This window comes from Melanaphis sacchari, unplaced genomic scaffold (genome assembly GCF_002803265.2).
Source record: "Melanaphis sacchari strain LSU unplaced genomic scaffold, SCAv2.0 Contig8_pilon_pilon, whole genome shotgun sequence".
Taxonomy (NCBI): domain Eukaryota; kingdom Metazoa; phylum Arthropoda; class Insecta; order Hemiptera; family Aphididae; genus Melanaphis; species Melanaphis sacchari.
This window is the reverse complement of record NW_020271635.1, coordinates 5,912,597-5,939,522: the sequence shown is the minus strand read 5'-3', so window position 1 is coordinate 5,939,522 and position 26,926 is coordinate 5,912,597. Positions and strand designations below refer to the sequence as shown.

The following is a 26,926-nucleotide window of genomic DNA, read 5'->3' as shown; positions in this document are numbered from 1 at the left end:
AATAAGTAACAGTAAAAAATAATCTCCATTTATATATTATATTTTATCATTTTTAAATTCAGCATTATATCAATCATGTTTATTCTATAATTAAGAAGTATTAATATCAGTTGAATTATTACCAGTAAAAAATTATGTGGGATATTTTTAAAGTTTTGAACTTTTGTTGAACTTAGAGTCAATATTTCTTTGAAATAAAGTAAAAAAATATTATTATATTTAAACTATGATATACTTATTTTAATATTATTACATTTAAGTATGATAGCCTTTTCTAACATTCGTATTGCGCCTTATTAAAATAATAAACATCAAATGATTTAATAATCATTTTAGTTTTTAATACTATTTAATTAAAAAGTTTTTTGAAATGCAAACTACTTTTTTTCAGTTTATTTGTAATGTTTAAAAAATTTTTAAAATGTAACTGAAAACCGGTTTAAAACGTGAATAGGTCATTAGTGTGAGAGCAGTATAAAATGTCATGATTTATTATAAAAAATTAGTGAACTCACAAATACTAATACACAAATACACGCATACATTTATAATTATCACTTTAGCTTTAAAATGTTAACGTTTATTGAAAATTATTTAATCAAAAACTATAGAAAAACTACATACCTTGGAGAAGAAACAATAATAAGTTCAATGCGTATTTATATGAACCTCGAAAATAATAGTTTGATTATTATCGTTCTAAATTCTAATAACTATTATACAAAGACTTAAAGTCACTTTTGTCTTTAAAAGTCCTATTCTATGAATAAATATAAACAACTAATGAGGTCAAGATTTCAGTTGATATACAAGTGGGCGTTTCACGATTGGCGAATAATAATTCGATGTATTAAAGTTTTCTTCACAGTAAACCTAATATCTATAGGCCAATGATGAACAATAATTATAATTTTTAAGGTATACATTATTGATATATGACATGAAAAATCTATACTGTGTTTTATTTTCTGTATGTTTCGATAAATTATACATATTTTTTATCGTTCATTGATCCATCAGTTTTTCGTATACCGCGTATACAAACATTTTAAATTTCTTATACTAATACATAACTATCGTTTACCAGGGTTACACTGTTTAATCCTAGAAAAATATTTGCGAAGACCATTTTTTTCTATAAAAACACGTTACTTACGTAATTGTATTATTATAAAAGTAAGCTAAATTAAAATGAATGTTACTTACTAATTGTATACCTACCCAATTATTGGTATACTCGTATAAATAACATGTTTCCTAAAATTCTGCACTAAACAAACTGTATTATGAATACAACTATTTGAATTATAATTAATAATCTATATTAAAAATAATGACGTTTTTTTTAACATTATTAAACAAACTCATTAGTATTGAAATAATATTTTTAAGCTTTTAAAATAAATGTATGTTTGAAAAAAAAAATATATTGACTTGTTTTTATATCGACGTAGATAATATGTAATATACCGATAAATAAGTATACTTATGGAACTCTTTTTGGTCTTCTAAAGAAGAAAAAATGAATAGAAATATTTAAAAACTCATAAATTTATTATCATAATATTATATTGTAGGTATTACAGATGGACATTGAAAGGTATAACACTTAATGCGTTTTAAAATAAATTATTTAAATACGAGTCCTGGAAAACGATGAACTTAGTTTTTATAACCGTCATTATGTCTATCTAGCTCGTGTAATATTTTATGAAGCGACAAAAATTTCTTCAAAAGAAAATTAATGATAATTTCCTGGACTATACTATTGGTTACAATAATTATATTAAATAATATATAATATCGACTATCAACTATCAATAATCACGAGACTCCCGAGAACAGTCAAACTCTCTACTAAATATTATATACGAGTATTTAATGCAGAAGGCATATTATAAATATACAATTTTAGTAGTTTAAATTTTTTTAAACGATTATCGATTTTATGTCATTACTGTTAAGGTAGTTAAATTTTTCGTTTAGCTTTTTCGTTTGTATTTCCATGTAGGAATATTCGCGTCTTCCCGGTAAACATTTATAAACGATTACGCACGTGTTGATTTTAATTGGCTTGCACCGCGTAACCACGTTGTGTAGATAAATCTACCAGTTTTTTCGATAGTTTGCATGCTCGCAATTTTTCTGCCGTCAACTTATGTACTTGCCCAATACCATACGTGAATTAACAATGTATACATAATGTATTTTTGTGTTTATTATATAAAATTATAATAACGACGTTCCAGTATATACGTATGTATGGTATATGTAAATAATATGCATAAAAATGTATACAGTGGTTCACTGCACTTGTAATTTTCAGAGAAATTACTTTTTATCTACTTAATATTTTTAAAATGTATTAGGTACTCGATCGGACTATATTGTTAATTAGATCTCATTTATTTTTCTAAATTCAAAATAAAATTTTTTTTTATTGCCACTCTTGGAATTTCTGTTGTACAAATCGAATTTTGATCAAGGTAAAAAAATCAGCTATACAGACTCTTGTTATAATTAAATATTATACTTTATTAATTTAACATAAAGTTCATAAAGCATTTCTAGAATAAGTTGTATAGAGTATTTTTAAATAAAAATCGTTTTCTAGTACGAATATTTTCAGTTGAAATTATTCCGACTTCAATAAGAACCATTTTTGTGGTGTTAATTTTTTATTGAATCCAATCTAAAATTATTTGAATATATTTTTTCAAATTTAAAAGGTTACGGTTACACGTCTCAGCGTTCGGAACAATCGGAATAATTGGCCTAAAATGCATATACGTAGAATTTATCGGAGTTGGATTTTTAATTTTTTTGCTGCCCGTTTAAACAATGACCAAATAATAGGCTTTGTTTCCTGCAATTACATTAATCCGAGTGTGCACTCAAAACATTATATAAACATTATACAAAATATATAATACATTTGTTTAAACTTTGAAATAAAAGTGAATTCAGTCGATCATTATTGGAACTCGCATACTAGTTATACTGTGGGAATATTATATTTGTGTATATATATACATTATATGCGTAGTGGTATAAAAATATAATTTATTTTTTTTTCGCAACATTTTTTCTTCATTTTTTTACGATTGGTAATAATTTTTGCTTATACGGTTTTATTGGACCGTCTGTATATACAATAGACATATAAACATAGGGGTTCCACCACTATATTATATTGACTGTCATCGGTTTATTTTTTAACGGAAATATTTGTATCGTAACATTTTATCGTAACCGCTTTTGAATGGGAATAGCGCGAAACGCCAAGCCCGACCGTTTTCCACACATATACCTAATAACAATATTATCGTAGAATTTATGATTTTATGCATAACACTACATGGCGTATTTTATTTTATTATTTAATTTATTCAAGTCTTGATACCCTCCCCCATCGATGAATTTTAATAAATTATTATACACACAAAGTTGTGTATGGCGTACTACGTTGCACGTGTTCGTATTATATTTATATTTATGTATATATATATAGTTTGGAAATTTTTCAATTACAACGCAGTTGATATATATATATATAATATGGACACAATAATTGTGGTCTTTAATACAGCCACACGCGGCGTTTAATTGCAGTATGCTGATGATTTACCTTTTACATTTGGAACCGACTCGGAAAGCGGTCGATGATATATCATTCTTCAATGTCTGGTTTAAATGCATATATTATTTTAACCCCGCCCTTTGCTGCAGACCATCTTGCTATCGCCTTGTTCGAGTATTCGATGTATTAATATAATGCAGTATATAATATGGCATAAGTTGTCGCCAGAGTCACCTATTGCATATACCGTCATGGCCGTAATTAGGAACTGATTTTTAATTTTTGTAATTCAAAACGTTACGACAGACGTGTAGTACAACTAATAATTATTATAATTTAATAAATTAGTATTAACCGGTCTATGAATTTAATGAACGGTAAAAAAATATGAGTTGTGCAATTGAAAAACATTCACACTTTCAATAGGATTATAAAACATTGATAAATAATAATATAGGAAACAATAACTTATTTCAACATTAATTTTGATATTATTCTTATTCTTTATACAATTTCATTTTTGAAAGCATTGTTTTATGTTTACGGATATCAACCGACAACGTATTACGTGATAATTTGTGTAGATATTTTATTTATCAATAAGCATTTATTGATAATTTTTGTTTAATAATAATACTATAATTATGAATGTGGTTATAAATCAACTTTCACTTATAGAAAATCTTCTCAGGAAAGATGACTCATTGCCAAAGTGTTCAAAACAAAACAAAAAAAAAAAAAAAAAATAACTGTAAATTAATAAAAATAATTCAAATAATATATGCTTTAAGTCGTAATAATATGACAAAAATGATGATCGTTTTTGTATAAGATTATACTTCAAATCATCAAATAAAAGCCAAAGAACGCATATTGCAATAAACTACTATGATTTAAATTAATTTTTAAAATTCTAATGTGTTTTTATTCGTTTGTTTAATCTTTACTTATAAATTCCGATTTTTCCCCAACCTTTCTCTAAAAATTTTTCTTACTTTTTCAATGTAATAATTTTACTGAAAATTAATATTATAAAAAATATATATTCAAATTAATTACATCATCGATCAAGTTAAGTACGTTAAATGTCATTGTTACTTTATGTGAATATAAATATACTTACTGATAACTTCATTAATAATTCTAATGCAGACATTGTTATGTTAATATTCAGCCATTCAATATAGGCTGTAAGTTTTGTTGACCTTTTCATCCAGAACAATATGCAAATAAATAAATTGGTTTAAAAACGAAGGTAGGTCATTGAATCTGATGTATAATTATGTACATATTATATATATATATATTTATATTTATAAATATATTATAAGTTTAAAAGAAGGACCCACTCAAAAAACGTTAGTCAGACATTGACAGCGGTAAAAGGTATATTGGAGAGAAATATATTCAAAATATTTAGCCGTGAAGTGTTTATTCATGTCGATTTTCACTGTGATCGATGAATTTTATGTCTCCAAAGTCAGAATCTTTTATTTTATGATCAACTTTGTAATAATAATAGAAAAACATTTCCAACTCAACTGAGACGTGTTGGACCACGATAGGAAATAGTAATACGTGGTTATATAAAAAATTAGTTTCCATAGAGAAATCTAAAGTTTGCCTTAAAGAGGATATAAGAGAACCATATCTCTCGTCCAACGTTTCACTAAGTTTTTTTCCATAATTACTTCCATACTATGAAAATTGTGGAAATTTAATAATATATATATATAATAAATATATACTAATGAAGTATGAAAAACATAAATAGTCTGTGGGAATACTGTGCATGATATGTAGACGCAAAATGGTCAAAAATTGAACACAAAAAACAAAAAAAGGATTTGATCGTGATTAAATTTCAAAAGATTTAAATTCGACGATTGTATAAGAAAACCAACCATGGAATCTGTCAAGGGTCAACGCATATTGTTCGCGTGTAGCAGAACGCTTTACGACGTAGGTGTAAGTCTTGGAGACTGAAAAAGATGGACAGACAGACAGAAACATATACATAAATATAATATTACCTCACTGCTGTATAACGTGCGTACATTATAATACAGTCGGATCATGTGGGATGCAAATGACAGTGCTGACGTTTTATATCGGATTTTTTAACATACATTATTAGAATACTCTTTGTTATATTGTGTAATATATTTGAAAAAAAAACAGCCACTGTCCGAACCTTCGTCGACCGGTTTCCCCATGGATCCAGTAACGTGCTTACTCTGCATCCTATGCCTCATTACTATACTATATTTATTTTATACGAAATGAAATAAACACAATTATTATTATATTATATTATTATCGAGAGAGCTGGGCCACCACAAAACGATCGATTAAACGCACGCGCGTGCATGGTACTTCCAATAAATAAACGTCACGTTTAATTAGTGTCGTTTACACAGCGACGGTTTTAATCGCGTTATCAATATATATTATTTTTATGTGTGTCAGCTAGGAATTCTGGAGACCTGTGTGTGTGTGTGTGTGTGTGTGTGTGTGTGTGTGTGTGATTGTGTGAGAGAGAAAAAGAGATAGGATACGTATAGCTCGGCGGCAGCGATCACTGGCCGGATAAGGTCCAATTACTGCAAGGAAATCGTTGATATATCAACGATATATATATAAGCTAGGACAACTTGTGCAAAAGTTATCTGCACCGAAGTCAATTTTACAACAATTATTCAGATGCCAAGTATGTTATTGAGAAACAGGCATCTACTACCTACAACTAAAACTAAAATATAGTTATAGTGTGGCTATAATATATCCATGATGTAAATGTAAAAAACATGTTAAACGTTTTAATGAATAATTTCTGTTTAAAAAAAGTAAGAAAACTCAAAATCATTAGTTATTTTTTGTAAAACTTAATAGTTTGTGTAAGATTAAACAATAATATTAATTTAGTATTGTTCATCAGAGTGTTTATTTATTTTGATTTTTGAATGTGGGATGTCAGTATATGGTAGATTTTAATACTAAATACTATATGAGGTTGTCGTTTAATATAACCGTTACCACGCATAAGCAACATTTCAGTACAATAACTGAATAACAATCTACAGTAGTAAATTTAATGTATAAAATACATTCATAAGAATTTTTCAGCATCACTGTTGACGAAAGCTATATAATCCGTAATTAAATACATATGACCATAAGCAGTGGTCGGTAACATTTTAAGACTCTGGAGCCTCATTACAGAATTTAAAAAATTTCATGGGTCGTGTTGAACAATAATTAGAAATTTTTATTATAATTATAGCTACAAATTAGAAACTAATGAAATTACAACTTTTTGAATACTTAATGAATATACCTAAAGTGATTTTTGCTGTTGGATATTGTTCATTATTTTTTCGATTTCCATAAAAAATTACTTGTGCACGCTCTAAAAGAAATAGCTAAAAATATAAAATATTCAAATTAATTGTTATTTTAGAGCGGACCATACAGAATAGTCACGTGGGCCGCCGGTTGCCGACCATTGATCTAAAGAAATGCATTTTTTTCAATTTCATTGACCTAGTTACATAGTTTAATTATCAATCCAAAGATTATCCTATATATTATAATATCTAATGGACTCCACTTTCAGGACCAAAATGTCACCCATGCGTCTTTAATATGTTTATGATAAACTCAATTTAAGTATTAACATCAGTTAATAAGTATAAAATAAGCTGCTATTTTTATATTTATAATCAAAACTAACCATGATATATCAAAATCATTTTATTACCACGGCACGAAATTGTGTAAAAGATTTGTACATACACTTAATATTCTTTTTCGACACAAATTGCATACAATAATTAAAATAATTATTATGTTATACACTTTTACGTAATAAACGTTTTAGGTGAATAACAGGTGTACGTATTTAATAATATGGTTATTAGTGTTATTACAATTCATTTGAAATTCGATGACCTATCAGAAAAAAAAAACATTTCAGCGGCGTAACATAATATAACAAATATATAATAATATACTATTTAGAGGATAAAAAAATCAAACCTTTTAATAAGTTTCCTCGTTTACTCATGCGTTGTTTGATTGAAAAAAAATGCATATGCAAATTCTCGTGCAAATGAATGCAATAAATTGTGTGTATTTCACGTTTGCTTCTTTTGCAGATTACAACATTCTGTTAGGCCTACAGAAATTTAGTATATATTTATACAGTTATACACGCAACACTGATTGGCTTTTATCGTATTAATTTTAAATTGGTAAACTTTCCGGTAAACTTGTATGTCATTAATTTCCTTATGTTTCTCGTAGACTGTTGGCAGCGAAAATTAATCGATTCGCGTATGCATACCTTACCAAAGTAAACATTAATACTGATGTCTATAGGTGGGAGGGGGAGAAGATGTGGAGGTTAATTCTTATAAGTGCATTTGGAAGGAATTAATTTAAAAAGTCAATCCGGATACTGTATAGAGGTTAATGGTCGGGCACTCGATTCACCATAGTTTACTTCGGCGTGGTAATGGTAGTATACTGAGGGTTCTATTCAAAAAGTTATTTTCTTTTATGATTAATTACTACTTTATAGATTATAATGTAGACATAAAATGTATGATATTATATTGTAGTTATAGACTATATTATAAAAATGGAAATTGCAATGGGTTCTCTCAAAGAAAATTCTAAACGAAAATTGAAACACTATTTATAATATATAAGATATAGTTTTTATTTCATGAAGTTTTTTATGAATATTTTAATAATTGTATTATACTTAACACTGATAAAAATAAGTTCAAAAGTTATTAGATACTTAAAGTGCACACGTTTATACGTTTAAAATACATTTGTCCTCGAAGGTATTTAATTTCAAAGTACCTTTATAATATGATAACTAAACATTTTTTTTTTTACTTTACCATTTATAAATAAAATCAATTTCAAATTAAAAACTTTTTTCTCAAAAATACGGATTCAACACTTTAGAATATCAGAGGCTTCAAACTTTTATTTTTATTTTCGAATGAAAAACTTTTTTTAAATAATTTTTTTCTTTCAAGGGTTTTTCCATACATATAGAAATCAAAAAGTACTGTAGTGATTCACAAATACAAACATTTTTGAGTAGTTTTGTGCTTTGAAATTTCTTATTAGAAAGTTTGTCTAAAGAATCCAAATCCAAACGTGCTTTAACTGCAAATTTTGATAAGATACATTATTCTGCAGCTGCAGTGACTAGTTTTAGAACCCAAAAATATAATATAATAAATACAAGAATATAAGAATATTTTTAGATTCAGACATTTATAAAATTATATTTTACACGATACGCTTATACTTTTGATATCACTGTGTTTTATACATATTTTTGTATTAAAAATTAGATAAATTAAAATTTTGGATCAATCACTACTATTTATGTAAATTGGCCAACGGTTTCATATTTTATTATTATAGTTAATTGAACGATATTTACAATTAAAATCTAAAATTAAATGTTTATAGTCGAACGATCTATTAAATATATAAACATTGCAGAAGTGGAAGTGTGTGTCGTTTTGTCGACTAAATTTTAATATCTATTTGGGACCATATTATACTGCTACAGATACCTAACCTAACCTAACCTATTACGCATGGTCATATTACACACAGCCGCATGCACACAACTTTATCTTGTGCATGCGTATTTTTAACGTTGTTTCTACATTTAATCGGACATAAGTATGGTGCAATCCCTATATATTCGAAACATGATGTACTACCCGTATGACGACCACCATGGTTGCATTTAAATAAGCTCATAAATATGCATATGGTATTATTGTATATTCACCGGATGTATAGAGTAGTGCGGTTAATTGTGTGCCCTCCGAGAGATCCACACACTCACCTTTGTACTTATATTTATATATTAAACGAGCTGTAGCTAACGAAAATTCAAGTACTCCGATATATCCAGCTTTTGTCCGTTGAAACGCGAAGCAAGCGTGCACATACGTTATATACTATACATTATAAGGGTTCGCGTTACACGCTGGCTTCTTTATATGCACGGATGGGGTTATTATTACCCTTATGTCCGATATAAAAACAAAGAACATGTGACATGAGACCACTTTTGTTTTGAATTTTTCCTTGTTGTTTACTTTTTTTTTGTATGCACCCTAGTCGCGGCGGTGAGTATATAGCAAAGACTTCGATATATATATTTTTTCATAAAACAATACGTGCACGAAAAACTGCATAATAGCATTGTACACACATTATAATATAGTAATTACCCTATTCACGGATCCAACCTCCGATTCACGCTCTCACACTCGGCCCTTCCCCCATCCCTGTTCCACTCTTATCATTCCCGGCCTTAATCGTCAAATAAATATGCATGTTAAACAGGATCAATCTATACGCAGACTATAGTGCACTTGGAACAATCGTGTATACATATATGTGATAGGAACCCCGAGGACTCAATTTAATTACCATTTGTCGTACAGTCAGCTCTAGTTTTGTATTCGATGCTGCACTTACTATACCTTTATTAGGCGGCGTCCTGTAGAGAGCAAGTATTATATACGCATTATTATCGTCATCGCAAGCAGTTTCAATAGATGCGCGTGTTGCGTATCATTGTAACGTCCCCTCTTCACCGGGTGCTTGCAAACCTTGCGTTCCCTACTGGTCAAGTTATATTTTTATTAACGAGGTCTTGGGGACTCGACCTCGGTGTGTAATATTGATATCAGGGATCAGGGTTGCTTTATTTAAGTAAAACACATAATCACAAGTATAACGTATATTATTTTTTTATCAGATAATTTGTAAATAGATTATACTTAAATAATATATAAGTATATGGGGTTACCAATCCGGATAGATGTTGACGTGCCGTAAATGTGGATATTTGATGATGATCGTACGGATCGTCGTGGAATCTTCTTCGCTTGATGTTTTTACTCCGTGTGTGCAACTCCCACTCAATACGTATTGGTAATAGTTATATACACCAGACGTGTGCCTAAAAACCTTAGGTCAGCAGTCGGCTCCGATCGCCATTCCTCACACTCGGCATTTTAGCTTTAGCAGCGCGTGCCCTACCTAAGGAATAATGTACGATGTCGATAGACAGCAATCGTTACCTCATCAAGAATAAGAACCAAATAAAATGCGAAGGGAATTTTTTTTTATTTCATATTTTTCTGCAGTTCCATTACTGACAATGAAAATACGCAACTAGCCATGTATATAGACAATTTTTAGACTTTCCGATCGACGAAAGGTGCTCGCTGTATATCGTTGTTTTCGGTCAACAGCTACACTTTCAAGTAGATATATTTAGTGTGTTAATTTGTGACCAGATAATCGTTCAAAATAATACTAAATCTACGTATAGCATAATATGACCTAAATAATTATTGTTCCAAATTTTAAACATACTACGTAGTTGTTTTAGTATTTAGTATTTATTATAAAACGTATATATGTTTTTATATAATATAATGCCTATCTGATATTAGAATTACCTATAAAGTATTACTTACTAAAATACGAATTTTAAATTCAGATATAACTAATGGTAGAAAATAAAAGTTTTTGTAAATTTAAAATATAACATAATATTGTGTATACATTATGTAAACACTTTATATGTTTTTGTATTTTTGTTTATTTAATTTAACATAGAAACTTCATATGATGTTACAGTTTTTAAACTGATTTAATATAATAGTTTTTTGTTATTGTATGGTCTATCGAATTTGTGAAATCGAAAACTTGCCCAACATTTCTTTCTTCTGCGTTTTCAGCTTCGGGGAATTTTAATTTCGGCTGTTCACTAACATAGTAATACAGACCATTCAATATTATATTGGTTCGTGAATGGTAACCATCTCTTGCAACATATATAATATGGTACCTACCACGATTTCGATGTTAACAAGAACAGTTACTTTTTATATTTCGTTTACTGTATTTTTTTTCTATCTTTATCACTTTCGCTCACACACTCGTACACATACGTATACTGTAATATACTGTATGCACGCAATTCGAGCTTACGTCAGAGATGGCTTGAACGAGCTTCGGATACACGGCCAACAAACAAATAATATGTTAGTAGTTCTCGTGTTACAGAACAATATTACACAACGGAAAAACCACATATATACTGTAATAGTATCTTTTTCAACAACAATACGTACCTACACGTTTGTGTTTTTAGACATGGAGAGCAATATTTTTGAAAAATTCGCACCTTTTGTTTTCTGTTTTTATAAAATGATACACGTGGATGCATCTCAATATAATATGTTATGTTTATGTATCACAATATAGAATGATTCACCAAGTATGTTCAATCTCATTTTTTCATTTATTTGAATTCTAATTTTTAGAATATTTTAATATATTTAAAGACTATATTTTCAAATTATTAAAATATTTTTTACTAACTACTTAAGAATAAGTTTTTCAAACGTGAACCTCTCTTTTTCACTATAAATTATTTAGAACATAATTTATTTAAAAATATGTTTAAGTACCTATTACAAAATTAAAACAAGTAGTTTTTAAGTTATTTAATTATTTATACTACGGATAAGAATCCTTAAAAACGGTTTTACAATAATATACAAAATATGTATAATATAAGATCCAGTGTTTATAATATTTGGGCCATGTTTAAAAATTATAAATGTGAATAGATTAATAATAAATACTAAAACTTTCAAGTCACCACTTCATGTCGTCCAAACCCTTTATCATGGAATTATTATCTTTAGTGTACAAAGTTAAATAACTCTAACTACTCCTTAGGTAGTATACAAAAACTCAATAATTTTAAAATACAGTCTTTAAATATGTTTGAAAACTCCAAAAATTATGTTTTAAATAACTGGATTATTAAATTGAAAAAAACGGGGTGGGCATGCGCTTATTGAATTACCTTGTATTTTGTAATGTTTAAAACAAACCCAAGGCTTTCAATCTCATTATGGCACCACATAATTTATACTCTATAATCTACATCATGTGTTACTATACATTTTATTGGCGTCGGTAATTTGGTATGAGGTTAATCGTCAGAGAGACGGGCTGTATTACGTGAAAATCTATATTATCTGACAACTTAAGATTGTATAATTTATGCAAAATAAATTACGCGCCACTTAATGGCAACCATCGTTAAATAATATCTTAGATATTATAATTCACAGTGGTTATTTTCACGTCCAGCCCTGTGATTGGTTGAATTATTTATAAGAAAAATATTGATAAAGTATTGAAATCCACATCATTTTGAATATTATAAAATACCTAAAGGCTATTTATATACCTATTTCATTACCTACTTTTTAATAAAAAAAACATGCTGTCTTGTTTATTGGTTAAATATTGATTTAGTAGTATATTGATAAAACTTATAATTTTATATTAATTTGTGTAAATTTGTATTATTGACTTTGCAAAAATTACAAAACCATAGTTTGGATTTCATATTAGCATTTAATTTAACACAAATAAGTGTGACCACTCTAAATATCTGTTAAAACAAATGGATTTAGTTACAGCATCTTTAGCACATATGGGAAAAATCCAAGTAGGTATCAATTTTTTAATTTAAATGATTTGCTGGATTGCAAGCCAACTTCCTTCAGTTAAATAACATTTTATTTCGTCAATTACTATTGTTTTATCCATAATCGCATTCTACATAGTTAAATAATATGTCTATATTCTATAGAAACACTTTCATGTCTGATTTGAAAGTATTTGTTTTCACACTCGACGTGAAAATAACCACTACGATTATAATTTATAACTACTGTTGTATGTATATCAAGCGTATAGTTCCACGGAAAATTAAATTCAAATTTTCAATTAAGAAATAAAAACGATTGTAGTTTTTAGCTGCAGCTGTTACTATTTAGGTAGTTACGTCCACCTGTATGTTTTTCTACTCGGTGAAATAAAACTTCAAATTATGAAATACACTCATTTAGCATTTAGGACACTTAACTCTAAAAAAAAAAAAAATACCAGTTAATTAATATTCCAATTATACCGTAAAAATAATGATCGCAAATCGCTTTTCATTTAAATTCAAAACCCGCATGCCGTTCGTTGTTTTCCATTCGAACCTATTATAAGTAACGAGGTATATCATAAATATATATACTATATAGGAGGTACCTATTACCTATGCACAATAGGTACACGTCTTATAATATTATTATTGCTGGGGTCGTTGAAAAATTACAAGCTGGATAACAAAACCAATATAATAATAATAATAATAAAAAACATACCCTACTGCCCGACGCGTCCACAATACACGCGCGATATTATCGTCGATGTTTATCCATACCCTCTCTCTTGTTAGGCGTGCGTGGGCGGGTAAAGCAGTGGTCGTGTCAGAACGACGGCTATTAGTATCAATAATAATAATGATAATAATAAAAATGCGTATCATAATATTATTATGTACATAATATAAGCGTATGAGGAATGCAAACGCATCCGCAATGCACGGGGGTAATATATGTACGTAGATATGAGAAATAATATCATAATATTAGGTATAGTACTTTACATTATTACCTCGTATGCACATACCTTGCCTTTACACGGAGCGACTTTAATACGAAATACGACGACGGTACAGGTGATGGAGGTTCATATATACATATATTATATACATCTCCAATATGTGTATATACTAGTACAGGTATATAGGTACTTACGTATGTGGCTATGTAATACGTGCGGGTATATATTGAAACGACGCGGAATGAGGCGGTTTTTTTTCCATCCGACAGGACCCGATCGTGACCAGATCCAACAGCGCGCTGTGTCCGATAAATCTTTTTAATATATTACATATATATTTCTACGCCATATCATCGTATATGAGTACACGCGTATACATAATATTTTTATCCTTCTACTAACTTCGCCGCCACCACGGCTGTGCTTTATCCAATGAAGTGTCATCGTTAACATCGCAGTGTGTGATATTTGTGTATAATGTACAGAGTGGTCCATTATTTTCACTATGTCGTACGAAAGTTTTTCTGTCGACTTTTGGGGTTTAAGAAAAAAATTGTTCTCAAGATAAAAGACATTATATGACATTTTGCATTAAAACACAATATTAAAAAAAAAAAAAATGTATTCTTTAATCATATGTTTTTTTATCATAACGTTTCAATTTTATGCTCTGAAATATGTATATTATTTAATATTATTAAATATAATTTTCTAAAAATATCTTATAAGTATTCTAGCAAGTTATTTTTATTCAAAAGCATTCCAAGTTTCAATGCAATAAAAAAATTAGATCAAAACGAAAATTTAATTTTACTACGCCTTATAACTATGTATAAATAAATATAATATTATATATATTATTTACATAGAAAAACGTATAATTTTTAATTTTTCAATATTCCTAGGAAGTTGACGAAGAAATTAGTTGGTCACGTTCAACTTAAATAAAATTGATCACTCTGTATATGTAGTGTATATGAGTGTACGAGTGCTTTACGCTATAGGGTCATTAGACTTGTTAGTCCTCGGCTATCCCGTTCGTGTCGCAGCAATCGCGTTTTTTTTTTTTTTTGCAAAAGATGACCGTTCGTGATAAGTCTGTGCCGTCGGCTGATGTTTTGCAGATCGCGGCGATCACGAGAAAATAATGTACGTATCTCTCTCTGTTTTACTCTCCTCCTTCCACTTTTAGTTTTTTTTTTTCTATCTATTTGTTCTAAATGCCGTCGCGCCCCACCGCGGTACTATATAGTTTTCATGACGATCGCCTTTAGGCGATGAGTTTTCGATGGGCAAGCATGGAGAGGTTGTTCACGATTTTATTTAAACGACTGCAATACCTATAATATAAAATACATATTGTATGAAAATAATTTATGTCAGATATAACAATAAAGAATAATATATCTACGCATATTTAAGATTCAGAACAGGTGTCTATTAAAATATTATCAGCTACTAAATCGTTTTATAACTATAATAATATAAACATTTTTAATTTTTTTTGCGATTTTTTTTTTTTTTTTGCTAACCGGATCTCTGCGGCAAAGCATATTTCGTTAGTGTATATCATAGTAACTTTATTATTATAATAATTTTAATTCATAATATTCAGTATATCTTTGATAGATACATCGTATTTATATTTTTTTTCTTGTATTATTATTATATGATATATATTATATGCCCGGTGCATTACAGTATGACATTTATTTTTATTTGATCACTGAAATATTTTAAATAATTTTTCTAAATATTATTATCAAAAAATGTTGAGCTATTTACTATAAATAATAATAATAATAAATTATGTACAGGTAATAATATATAAATAAGTATGTTGTACAGTAAATAGGTACATATTTAATTATTTTTATTTTTGTAATTAATAAACTACATTTTTAATTTTAATTTTAATCGCCATATTTATTTAGATGAAACAAACATTTTATGATTTGATAATTTTTGCGTTTAGATTAAAGTGTAAAAAGTACCTACATAGAGACAACTGGAATTTAATTTTCATTTAAATATTTTACCATAATAAAACTTGAAACTTTTTTTATACAACATAATGCAATAATAATTTTAAATTTATGGAATTAGTTTTGATGTTAACTATTAAAATAAATTGGATAACAAAAAATATAAAACGTTTATATTAATGACTTTTTTGCTATTGTTTTAATCATCGGTTGATCAATTCAATTAGTTCTATAAATACGAGACATAACGTTTAATCTATCATATTCTATTGTGCTTCGTTGTGTTATTTTAATATGTAAATTAAGTCTGTATGCTGTACATAATCATTTTACATCTTCAACTATTACTTTTTTCTGCATTTTTTTTTTTTGGTTTTCATCAACTTTTTCCTCGTTTTTTACCATCATTCACAACAATTATCATGACAAAAAAAAAAAAACAATTCAGTTGGTCGGTGGAATTATAGTTCCCATGCTTTATTATACATACATGAATACATTTTCTTCAGAGTCTACTGCAAAAGTCTCGTGGTTTAATATATTATAATATACACCAAGCGCGCATATTTTGAATGTAATGTTCAATAAACCATAGCCCATAGGGATTAAAACAGTGAACAAACCAATATTTTATATCTGATAAAATATATTTTATAAAGAATAAGTCAAACAATGAAAATTTGACAAGCATATTATACACTATTAGTATAATTTATATCGCAATACCTACGAACTACCTAATACAAACGTACACTTATATTTATGCGTAATAAATTTTAATTTTTTTTTTTTTAAATAACTCGTGTTGGATTTATTTAAAATTCAACATGCATAATTGATTGCATTATTCGTTTCACATATTTATTCTAATTATTATGTATTATTATAATTATTATTGTGTATAGGTACGTGGGTCGAAACCTAATGCTTTTACATCATTGTCATGACATTATCATGTGGGTCTTGGTATTTATCATGTATGCAGTGGAATACGCGCTCCCTAACACATAAACATACTGATCGTATGTTAGGTAATTTGTCTCTGCGAAAAAACAATCGATAACTTACAATTCGTTTGATTGCGGTGTCAGAGCGCACTTAGACTGAGACTTTCACTATACGTTTACTGGGTATAACTACATAGATATATTTTATGTAGTGGATATGTTCGAGGAGGGTAGCAGCGCAGAACTTATAAATTTATTTTTTTTTATTGGATGCCGTGTATACAACATTCACACACACGCTACCTATATCCTCTCTTCACAAGATTTTTCTTTGGCTCTTAATGAGTAGCTATATATATTATGGCTATTAAACGTAAAGAATAAACGCTAACTATATATATAGACATATAGTAATCCGTCAGAAAGTTGCCCGTTGTACGTCCTTATCGGATTCCAGTTGCGACTCGTAGACAGATTTTTCTCGTTTTCCAGTTTATTGATGATGGGCCGTCGTCGAATCGTTGTAATTTTGTTCCAATAAAATGGGTAATATCTGTCCAACGATCTACGATTATGCACTTAACTATGTTTATCTTCTACTTCTATTTTTATCTCTGAGAATAGAGATTGAGATGATATGCGTTTTTATTTTTATATGGGCCTTTGATTGTGTAGATATGAACTTGTTCTAACCGAAAATCTAAAATAGGTATTACATATTTTTTAAATATTCATCATGACGTGAGATATGACGACCAAAAAGATCGAGCATGTAAGTTAATACATATTGTACTCCAACCTATAGTATATTATAAGTTATAACTTAGTAAATTCCGTTTAGCATGAAGTAAATAATTATAAATAACTATTCAAGTTTAATTGTTATTTATAAATATATGATATATAACGTAAATATTATGTTAACAGTAATAAAGTATATTATACAATGTATGTAGGATCCAAATAAACCTATGTAATACTTACAATAATTATGCAAATGTCAGTGTTAAATGAATGTAAAATGACGAACTTACAAGTTTTTTTGTGATTAAAATTTGATTTTATAGATATAGCTATCTCGATAATAATAAAACACTGTAACATATTATAGTAACGGCGAACTTGAATTTCATATTTGAATTAATTGACGTATAGAATTTAAAATAATTTGTACATTATACTTTCGCTGTATAACATCTTATACCTTAAATTTTTGCAATATTAAAAAAAAAATACATACGTCATACATCGTACACTTGGTTCCATTGAGTATATTTCTACGTACATATTAATTGTGATTGAAATATTTTTTTTAAATTATCATATGATATTCTGAAGACTCGTACTTTTATAATACATGACGTCATAAATGGAATTCCTTGTATACGTTTTCATAATAATTTTAATTTTGAGAATGTGTATTATGTATAATCTGTGCGCAAACTAGGAACGTCCTGGGCGTCCTAGCAAACACAGTGTAGGTACATTTTTTCGATAATGGTGCGCATCAGCTTATCACATTATCAGGCCCGGACTGAGCTACTGTACTACTATTCTACAGCACAGTGGGCTGTACGTTTCAATTTTCTAATAAAATAATACTTGAGTTTTTTTAAACAATTAATGAGCAAAAATAAAAAAGGTCTTTTTTATATTATATATATATGAAACTATGGGCCGCCTGCTTATTGAGAATAGTAGGCCGGTATCCTCCCGCCCATGCCTGCACATTATTATTTTTATTATTATTATCTTTATTATTTACCCCTAAAATGTTGACAAATGGTTTAAAAAGTCCACGTTAACATTTGAATGTAGTGATATGTCTATACCGTCTTAAAATATTATTTTTTGCTATTGATCACCACGGCTCCTACTGGTGACACACACCTTACACGAATACCATTACAATATTATAATTATACACATGTTACACGGTATACCTTCACAACATATATCGGAGACTATAATATATATATATATATAAATATGAAACTACTGCAACGTAATAAATAAAAAACGTAAAAGTAATGTATATATGCATACCATAATATTTATATTACTTATTAAATATCATTTATTTATGTATATATGAGGTTTCGAGTGCGTATAATATAATATGTGTGAGGTTTATGATAATATACATGCCTAAGTATATATGTATATATAACATATTATCATTTATCACAGGTGGTATATGTGTCAACGTTTACAATATACATAATATCAATTGTATGACTTAATATAGTGAATAATAAAATATGTATTAGAATGGGCGAAATGATTTTTATTGATATCTTGCATGTGCAAGTATACGTACTTATAAAGATGTATATAATATAAATACATATATTTATAAATTATGTATATTATATGATGCCGCTCGTGTACATATCACGGTGCGAGGTGGCTAAATATATAGAAGATTAAAATATTAAATTAATAATAATAAAATAAAAATGTTTTTATATTATATAATATAATGTTGCTCGATACAGACCTTTGAATTCAACAAGCCTTGTGTAAATCATATACACAATAGCGACAAAATTCGACCTCCCTATATAGTATAGGTACTAGAAAGGGGAGAGTTATTTGACAAAAAAAATTTTTTCATTAATTTTATTGCACAGGAGATATCAAATATTTTGTTATTATAATGTTTTACGTCTCAAGAAAATGATTAAACACATTTTCTTTTCAATTGTTTAGTCATATTTACAAAAAGTCGCTACCTAAATTGAAAATTTGAAGGTTTCGAAAAATCAGTAATAATACCTTTCATTTATTTTGTTTGTTATCTATCCTGTAGTATATTTGATTTAATGTATTAGATATACGTCTTATTCTTGAACTTCAATGGAATTGTAATATTAATCTTTTGAAATACAAGTATTTTATGCTATGTTAAATAAACTTTTGCACATTGTAATATTTTTACATAAGAAGTAGTAATGGCAAATTACATTTTAAATACTTATCTTACATAATAAACCTGCGTCATTTGAAAGTGCAATTATAACTAATTATTTGAAGTATATAAGACGCCGAATGATATTCTCGGAATTCTGATGGAGTATAAAAAAATGTATTGCTAAGTTAGTTGTATGGTCGTAGCTTACACAACTTCTTACAATTACAACATAATGTACATTAATTCTCAATAAATATTATATTTCATATTAAAAAAAAGCTATAATTGTAATTTATTTTATAAAAGTTTATAGATTTTTCTTGACATTTGTACCATGAAATCAGCATTTTTTTTTTTTTTTTTTTTGTATAAATAATCACGCTAGTTAGTCAACAATGTTAACACATTAAAACGTTTCTATAAAAAAAAAAATTAAATTACATTTTGAAATATAATAAGTAAATATAAATAATCTTTACTCTTCAGTCACTGTGTTTCAATTTTATTATAGGTTTACGATATTTTCATAGATACATGAAAATGTTCTCTCGTTGTCGTATAGATACTTATATACTGAGGTATAATGACGTTTAATAGCAAATATGATATGTGATAAATATGACATACTAAGAAGTATTGAATCTATTTGCTTTTAGTTTATCCTGTCATATTCGTAGTTCAGCACAATTACGGTTTGAATAACTGAATCGAAGTAAAACGTAACAAGTTTTTCAAACAGTTGATTTTGACACTCAAGTCCATTATAAAAACTATACCTGTTATTCGGGATTATAAAAAACAGGTCATAGGGAGGATTTATTCCCTATATGCGATCCCTCCGAGAAAGGCCACGGGGGTGCAGAAGTGACGATTGCGTTTTCACAAGCACTTCAGAGTACTAGTTCAGACGGTCCTCGAGTACTGCGCTGGTCCTTTTACATCATCCCGTACAGTCGATGCAGCGTTAAAGGTCGTCACCCTCATCACTCTATGTATATTTGTATATAATAACGTTTTCTGCTTTTTATTTTTCTCCGTATCAAGACGTCATATCAGCACGAATACAATAATATAAACATGAGTACATTACCCCAGAGTATAGTAGGTAGCACAGTTGAATATACATATATACCTTTAATATAACATACAACATAACGAGTGTATAATATATATTATCGATAAATATAATACAAAAATCGAAATAAATCTCTCTTGACAGAAAAAATATGACGAAACCTTTCTCAGACGCACACAAACGCAGTAGTATTATTGTACGACAATGTGGCCAGGATTATTATATTTTTCTTTTTCGACCCAGCGACGTTCGTCCGTCCGGATTGGCGTTTCCGGCGTTCGTGAAAAATAATCTAATAACATAGCGTGCATGGTGCACCGTTCCATATGTATGCGTAAAAATACTACCCCGCTATTTAATTAAACTATATAGTATGATATTACATGGTGTGTGTATGTGTTATTATTAAAAGTAGTCTTTCTTCTTCTTTATTGAAAATGTACCTACCGAATCAACGTACGTACGCGCCTATATATTTTTATACTTTTATGTTTGAGGATTCAACTAGAAAAAAGGTTCCACGATAGGTATATATTGTGATATTATATTCACATCCTGCTTTTTTATGATTATTTTCTGTAACAAATAAGGATAGTTTCTTATTATAAACAACAAATTAAATTTTTTTAAATAAAAAAAAAACTACTATTTATCTCTAGAATAGTTTTTATAATAACGTAATATTATAATATAATACTATATACATCCATTTATAATAATAAATTTGGTATTTTATCGCCGAAAAGTTAAGACTATTAAAAGCAGTTTTAATCGACAAAAAATTTATTACACAATATGTTATGACAAATCGTATTGTTTTGGTTTAGGACTTCTTATTTATTTATTGTTATTATTATTTATTTTTTTTTTTTTACAGAAAATGACACCCAAAATCATGTTGCTGATCACCTTGTCAGTTGCGTCCGCAGTATTAGTCTCCGCCGCTTCCCCTCCTTTCCAAGGTACATAGTTGAGCCTTATATATATATATATATTTATATATAAACATTATCTACCGTTTAAACGTAATAAAAATCTTCTGTCTGTCAAAAAAAAAAAATCCTTATTTTGAAAACATGCACATGCACCACGGGGGAATCTCATTTAAATTTTAATTGCCTCAGAGGCGACCGACTATTAACAATTATTAATATTAATACCTCTACCGTAGCATATAGTTCGTCACGTTTCCCAGGCGGACCTCCTATTTCTCGACATTATTATCTATATACGTTTAATTAATCGTAATTCATAATTTATGTAGATGTGTATACATATACGTATACGCGTAAATTTAATATAATCAAAATATACGTACGCGCTATATAATATATATATACATTGTATTATGTGTAATAGAAAAATAATGATTGCCGGCTACTGTTGTGTTGTAATAATATATGGTACCGGCTGTAAAAACGCTAAAGGAATCGTACGGGGTACCGGTTTACCAGTTAAGACGGAGAAATAAACGAAATAAAATAATAACGATTTGCTGAAAACGACGACGGATTCGAAAAATATTGGACCGTCCGTTATAATATTATTATTATAACAAATTACATTATGACATACACGCCGTGTTCACCTCGAAGACCGGATCACGTTTTGGAATGCACTTTATATAAAATAATATTGGCCGCCGTTGGGTGTGAATTTGACATTGAAAACCATTAGGTTTGCCGGCGGTGTAGTCCGTACCTATACATTTATTTATATACATATTTAATATACATGCCGTATGCCGTATACATGTAGCGGTAGCGAAGTAAATATAGCGGGAGGAGTAACCATTTTTTATGAGAATAATAAAATTCTATCATTTCGACATTAAAATTTAAAACGCATTATATTATTATGTATCTTGATAAAATATTAATAGTACCCAGTTCGAGAGAAGAGGTGTCATTAATACCCGTACTTTAAGACATTTTATAAGTAATCTGTGTGGATGCAAAGCAAACCCGCGACGTCATCGTACATAATAAACAATTTCAATAAAACTCCTAACTTTTTAATAAATATTAGCAATTAAATACTTGAAGTAAACAGTATATATTATTAGGCACAATGATAGATATATATAATACTTCCATAGTTAATGAATTGTAAGAATCTACAAATGAATTGATTTTAAATGAAATTTGAAACTTTTATTACCTTCTTTAAATGTATAAAATGCTCTTTAAGTATACTCTTTTTAAATATATATTTTATGATTTATCTTTCTGATTTTAAGTAAACTTAATGTGTTATTAATTAATTTTATATATCACTATGTGAAATTTATGTCACGTATAACACACGGGAATTAACATTAAATGTTTTCAACTTTAATTTGTAAATTATGTGTGTATAAACGTTATTGCAGTGTTGGCTATAGTAATTACAGATTAAGTTTTAAAAAGCGAATTCTTTCATCAAAAAAAAAAAAAATAATAAAATAAAAATAATGGGAAAAAATATAATGTAATAATATGGTCTGTCATATTATGTTATATATTATGTAATGAAATAAACTATAACGTACCAAAATGTAATAAATAACTTTTTTACTTAGAACATAATCCATTAGACAAATGTATAACTAGGTATACATGAGTATAGTAGAAACATGAGAATGTTATTTAAAGTCATGACAAGCAGCTCTTCTTTCATTCAGTTTTAAAGATTTTCTCATTGAACGTAATATTCTCTAAACTATATACGTCGAAACACAAACCATAAACTATAAAGCTTTGTATCTACTGCATAGGTATATAAGTATGTCGTGTGTGTATAATATATGTATACACAATTTGTCGTATTACAGTCGTATATCCTAATTTCTATAAGCTTTATAGTATAAGTGACCATCCACACCTGTGTATTTTCGCATAATATTATTATAATTTATAATATATGCAATATGCATGTATTATTATGCTTTGAAATTAAAATTTATTGTAATAACACAATACTATTATACTTATGTATTATGTTATACAGTTAAAAGGTCGCTATTTTACAATTTCATTCCGTGACAGTACAATTTATTTTGATCTATTCCGTATAAAAAGTGGTAACTTTACTATAGTGAATGTTGAATAATTTATGTGAGATGTCAGAGTTTTAATAGTATTATCTGTATATTATAATATGTATAGTAATTTATAAAATAAAAAGCGCCTTCTGAAACTAACAAGGCGGGCTGTGTTAATGGATTTTTCTTGCAATTATATACGAGTGTAATACAAGAATATCAATTAAGAGCCACAACGAACTTGCATAATTTTTCGATATCTATATACTTATATAAGATATGCTGCTATAGTAGGTACGAGTTTTAAAATATAACGCAAGTGGCACGTGTTTATAATATTCATAATAGCGGTTTGACTTTTCGTCGAATTTTCTGGTTTTGGCACTCATGTCCGTCAACAAATCTCTGTCGTTTAAAAGTGAACCGAAACGTACGTGATGATATTATCAATATATATATATTATATATATTGTAATAATTAATAACATATACGCACGTCACGCGATGGGACTTTTGACGGACCTTTCGCTGTGTAAACATAATGTAATATTGTGTACCTATGTTTAACTTTAAAGGCATTCGCCGAGATTAATTTATGGTCACGGGTGTGGTTTGTACCGGAGACCACCGCTGGCGCCAATGGTATACACTGCACGCATTACGCATACACTACGCAACGAATGGATTAAAAATCAAAACGGTTATTTGAAGTGGTTTTTTCGTTGTCGACCAGTATCGATCTAGTTGCAGTGTTTTATTTTAATCTCGTGCGGTTTGGCCGTTCAAGTTTTATTGTATCGTGAGTACCTATATACATGTATATTGTATACATTTCATATATGATTATATACATATATGAGGTCAATACTCTACATAGTAACGTTTATACGAGTATCGGAGTATATGCATAAACATGGAAGAGAAGTCAGTAGTAAGTGCATTTTTTTCTAATTTGACTCAGTCTACGCAGACAAAACGTTATAGTCTAACGTTTCGGATATATACCTATATATATATATATATATATATATATATATATATGTATATAAATCGATCGGCAATGAAAATATATTGGACGGGGGTGAGTAGAATTACCACCTCGGTCGAAAATAAAAACGGAAATGAAAACGTGTCGAAACGATTACCTACCATGTCTCCCTATACATGGCCACGTATACATAGCTGTATTGTATATATAATAGTTTTGCTGACGTGTTCACAAGTCACAACTATAATACTATATGCTTGTGTAGTGCACGAATAAGGTGTCAATGAGACAGTATTGAAAATGAAAGTTTTTGCGTTATTCCGTCTTGAAATTCTCCACCGGAAACGCGTGATCATCCAATCGACATTTCATAAGTCAACGGTTTGGTTATATCCCTTTTTCTTGAAAACAACGAACGAGATGCTTGTGCAGGACCAGGATAGCCGAATGATGGGGACGCACGCTGCTCGTGTAATGGTCCGGAAACGTTGACTGACGGATGTCACGGTTGAAAAAATGCAAAAAAATCCCCGAATGAAAAAGTCAAAAATATAAGTGTATATATTAGTGAAGTGGAGCTGCAATAGTGACTCCGCTGTTAACCACCCCCTCGTCATTGAAGATGGTTCAGAAACGTATCAATTTTATATTTCCATATTTTACTATTAAAGATAAAAACAAAACTAATAACTATAAAGACGTTTATCTGCAGCATACATCTCCATCGTCTGTTCATATTATGATCGAAAAACTGCATCATGATAACGTGATAATAATATATAGGTAATACACAATGTATATGGTGAAGCATTTGAATAAGTTTTTTGTTTTTAAACGGTTTCCATTATCGTAAAAAAACACATCTCACCGTGAATTGTTTTTCATCACAACGTTGTAACTATTTTGAAATGTTACAGTATAATACATTCGAAGGATTTCAATAAACATGTATTTTAATCCAACGGCCGTGCCCGGTGTGGCTATACAGGTACTCTGCGTCTGCAGTCCGTTGTCGAATTTACGAGGGTTACATTATATTATATTTTTGGAAAAAATTATCCCCCTCAATAGTTAGTGTTCTTCAAAGTTATTATACCGAGGATGGCAGTAAAAAACGAAATAAACTATTATAGTCAAGACTCGCTGCAGCTCGTCGGTGCCTAAATAGTACCTACGCGTATATTATATATCAATCGATTGGGTATATAACGACTAACGGTCTCGTCGTATTGTAATGTTCTCATGCGCGTGGTGAGTTTCAATAACTCGTGAAAATAATATTATTATACCAGTACAACGCCTAAAGACAAATGTAATAAGTTATAGCACACATACAACAGAATTCCACGCCAGTTTAATACTAGAAATCACTACGTTATCATTTAACTACGACGCGCGCTGCACCGCCTCAATATTGTATTATAGCCAGAATCGTCGACAATAAATAACAGAAATATTCGTATGATGTGTATACGCGGCAAGGTACAATAATTATTCATAAAATTAATAATTCTTGGTGGTATCTCGTTTATATTTTCATCTATTAAACAATTATTTGAACATTAATTACGCGTATGATCGTGTTGTATGATCAGAGACCATAATCGGTTTTCGAGAGTATACGATTTATATATTTTATACGTATCTATAACTGTGCACTTGTCATTCAGTAGTTTCAACCACAAACGTTGATTTGTTGTTTTATAAAATAGTTTTTCTTTTTTTTTTTTTGCACGTTTTTTTTTTTCTTATCCGTATGAAGACTGTAAATATGTCGGTATAAGGTGTATCTAGCGCAATAAAACATTAATTAGAAAGAAAAAAACCATTGTCACATCGAGAAATAGAATATTATACTTCGAAAAATTGA

General features: G+C 28.8%; 1 protein-coding gene across 1 annotated transcript in view; it reads left to right on the top strand.

Moving 5' to 3' along the window:
- Positions 1 to 26,926, top strand: part of LOC112602475 (superoxide dismutase [Cu-Zn]-like) — a 76,754-nt gene that overhangs the window by 12,700 nt on the left and 37,128 nt on the right. The window contains exon 2 of the mRNA XM_025350568.1: positions 21,924 to 22,008. Coding sequence (XP_025206353.1) covers positions 21,927 to 22,008 — 82 coding nt within the window. The 5' untranslated portion in view covers positions 21,924 to 21,926. The remainder of the gene's footprint in view (positions 1 to 21,923; positions 22,009 to 26,926) is intronic.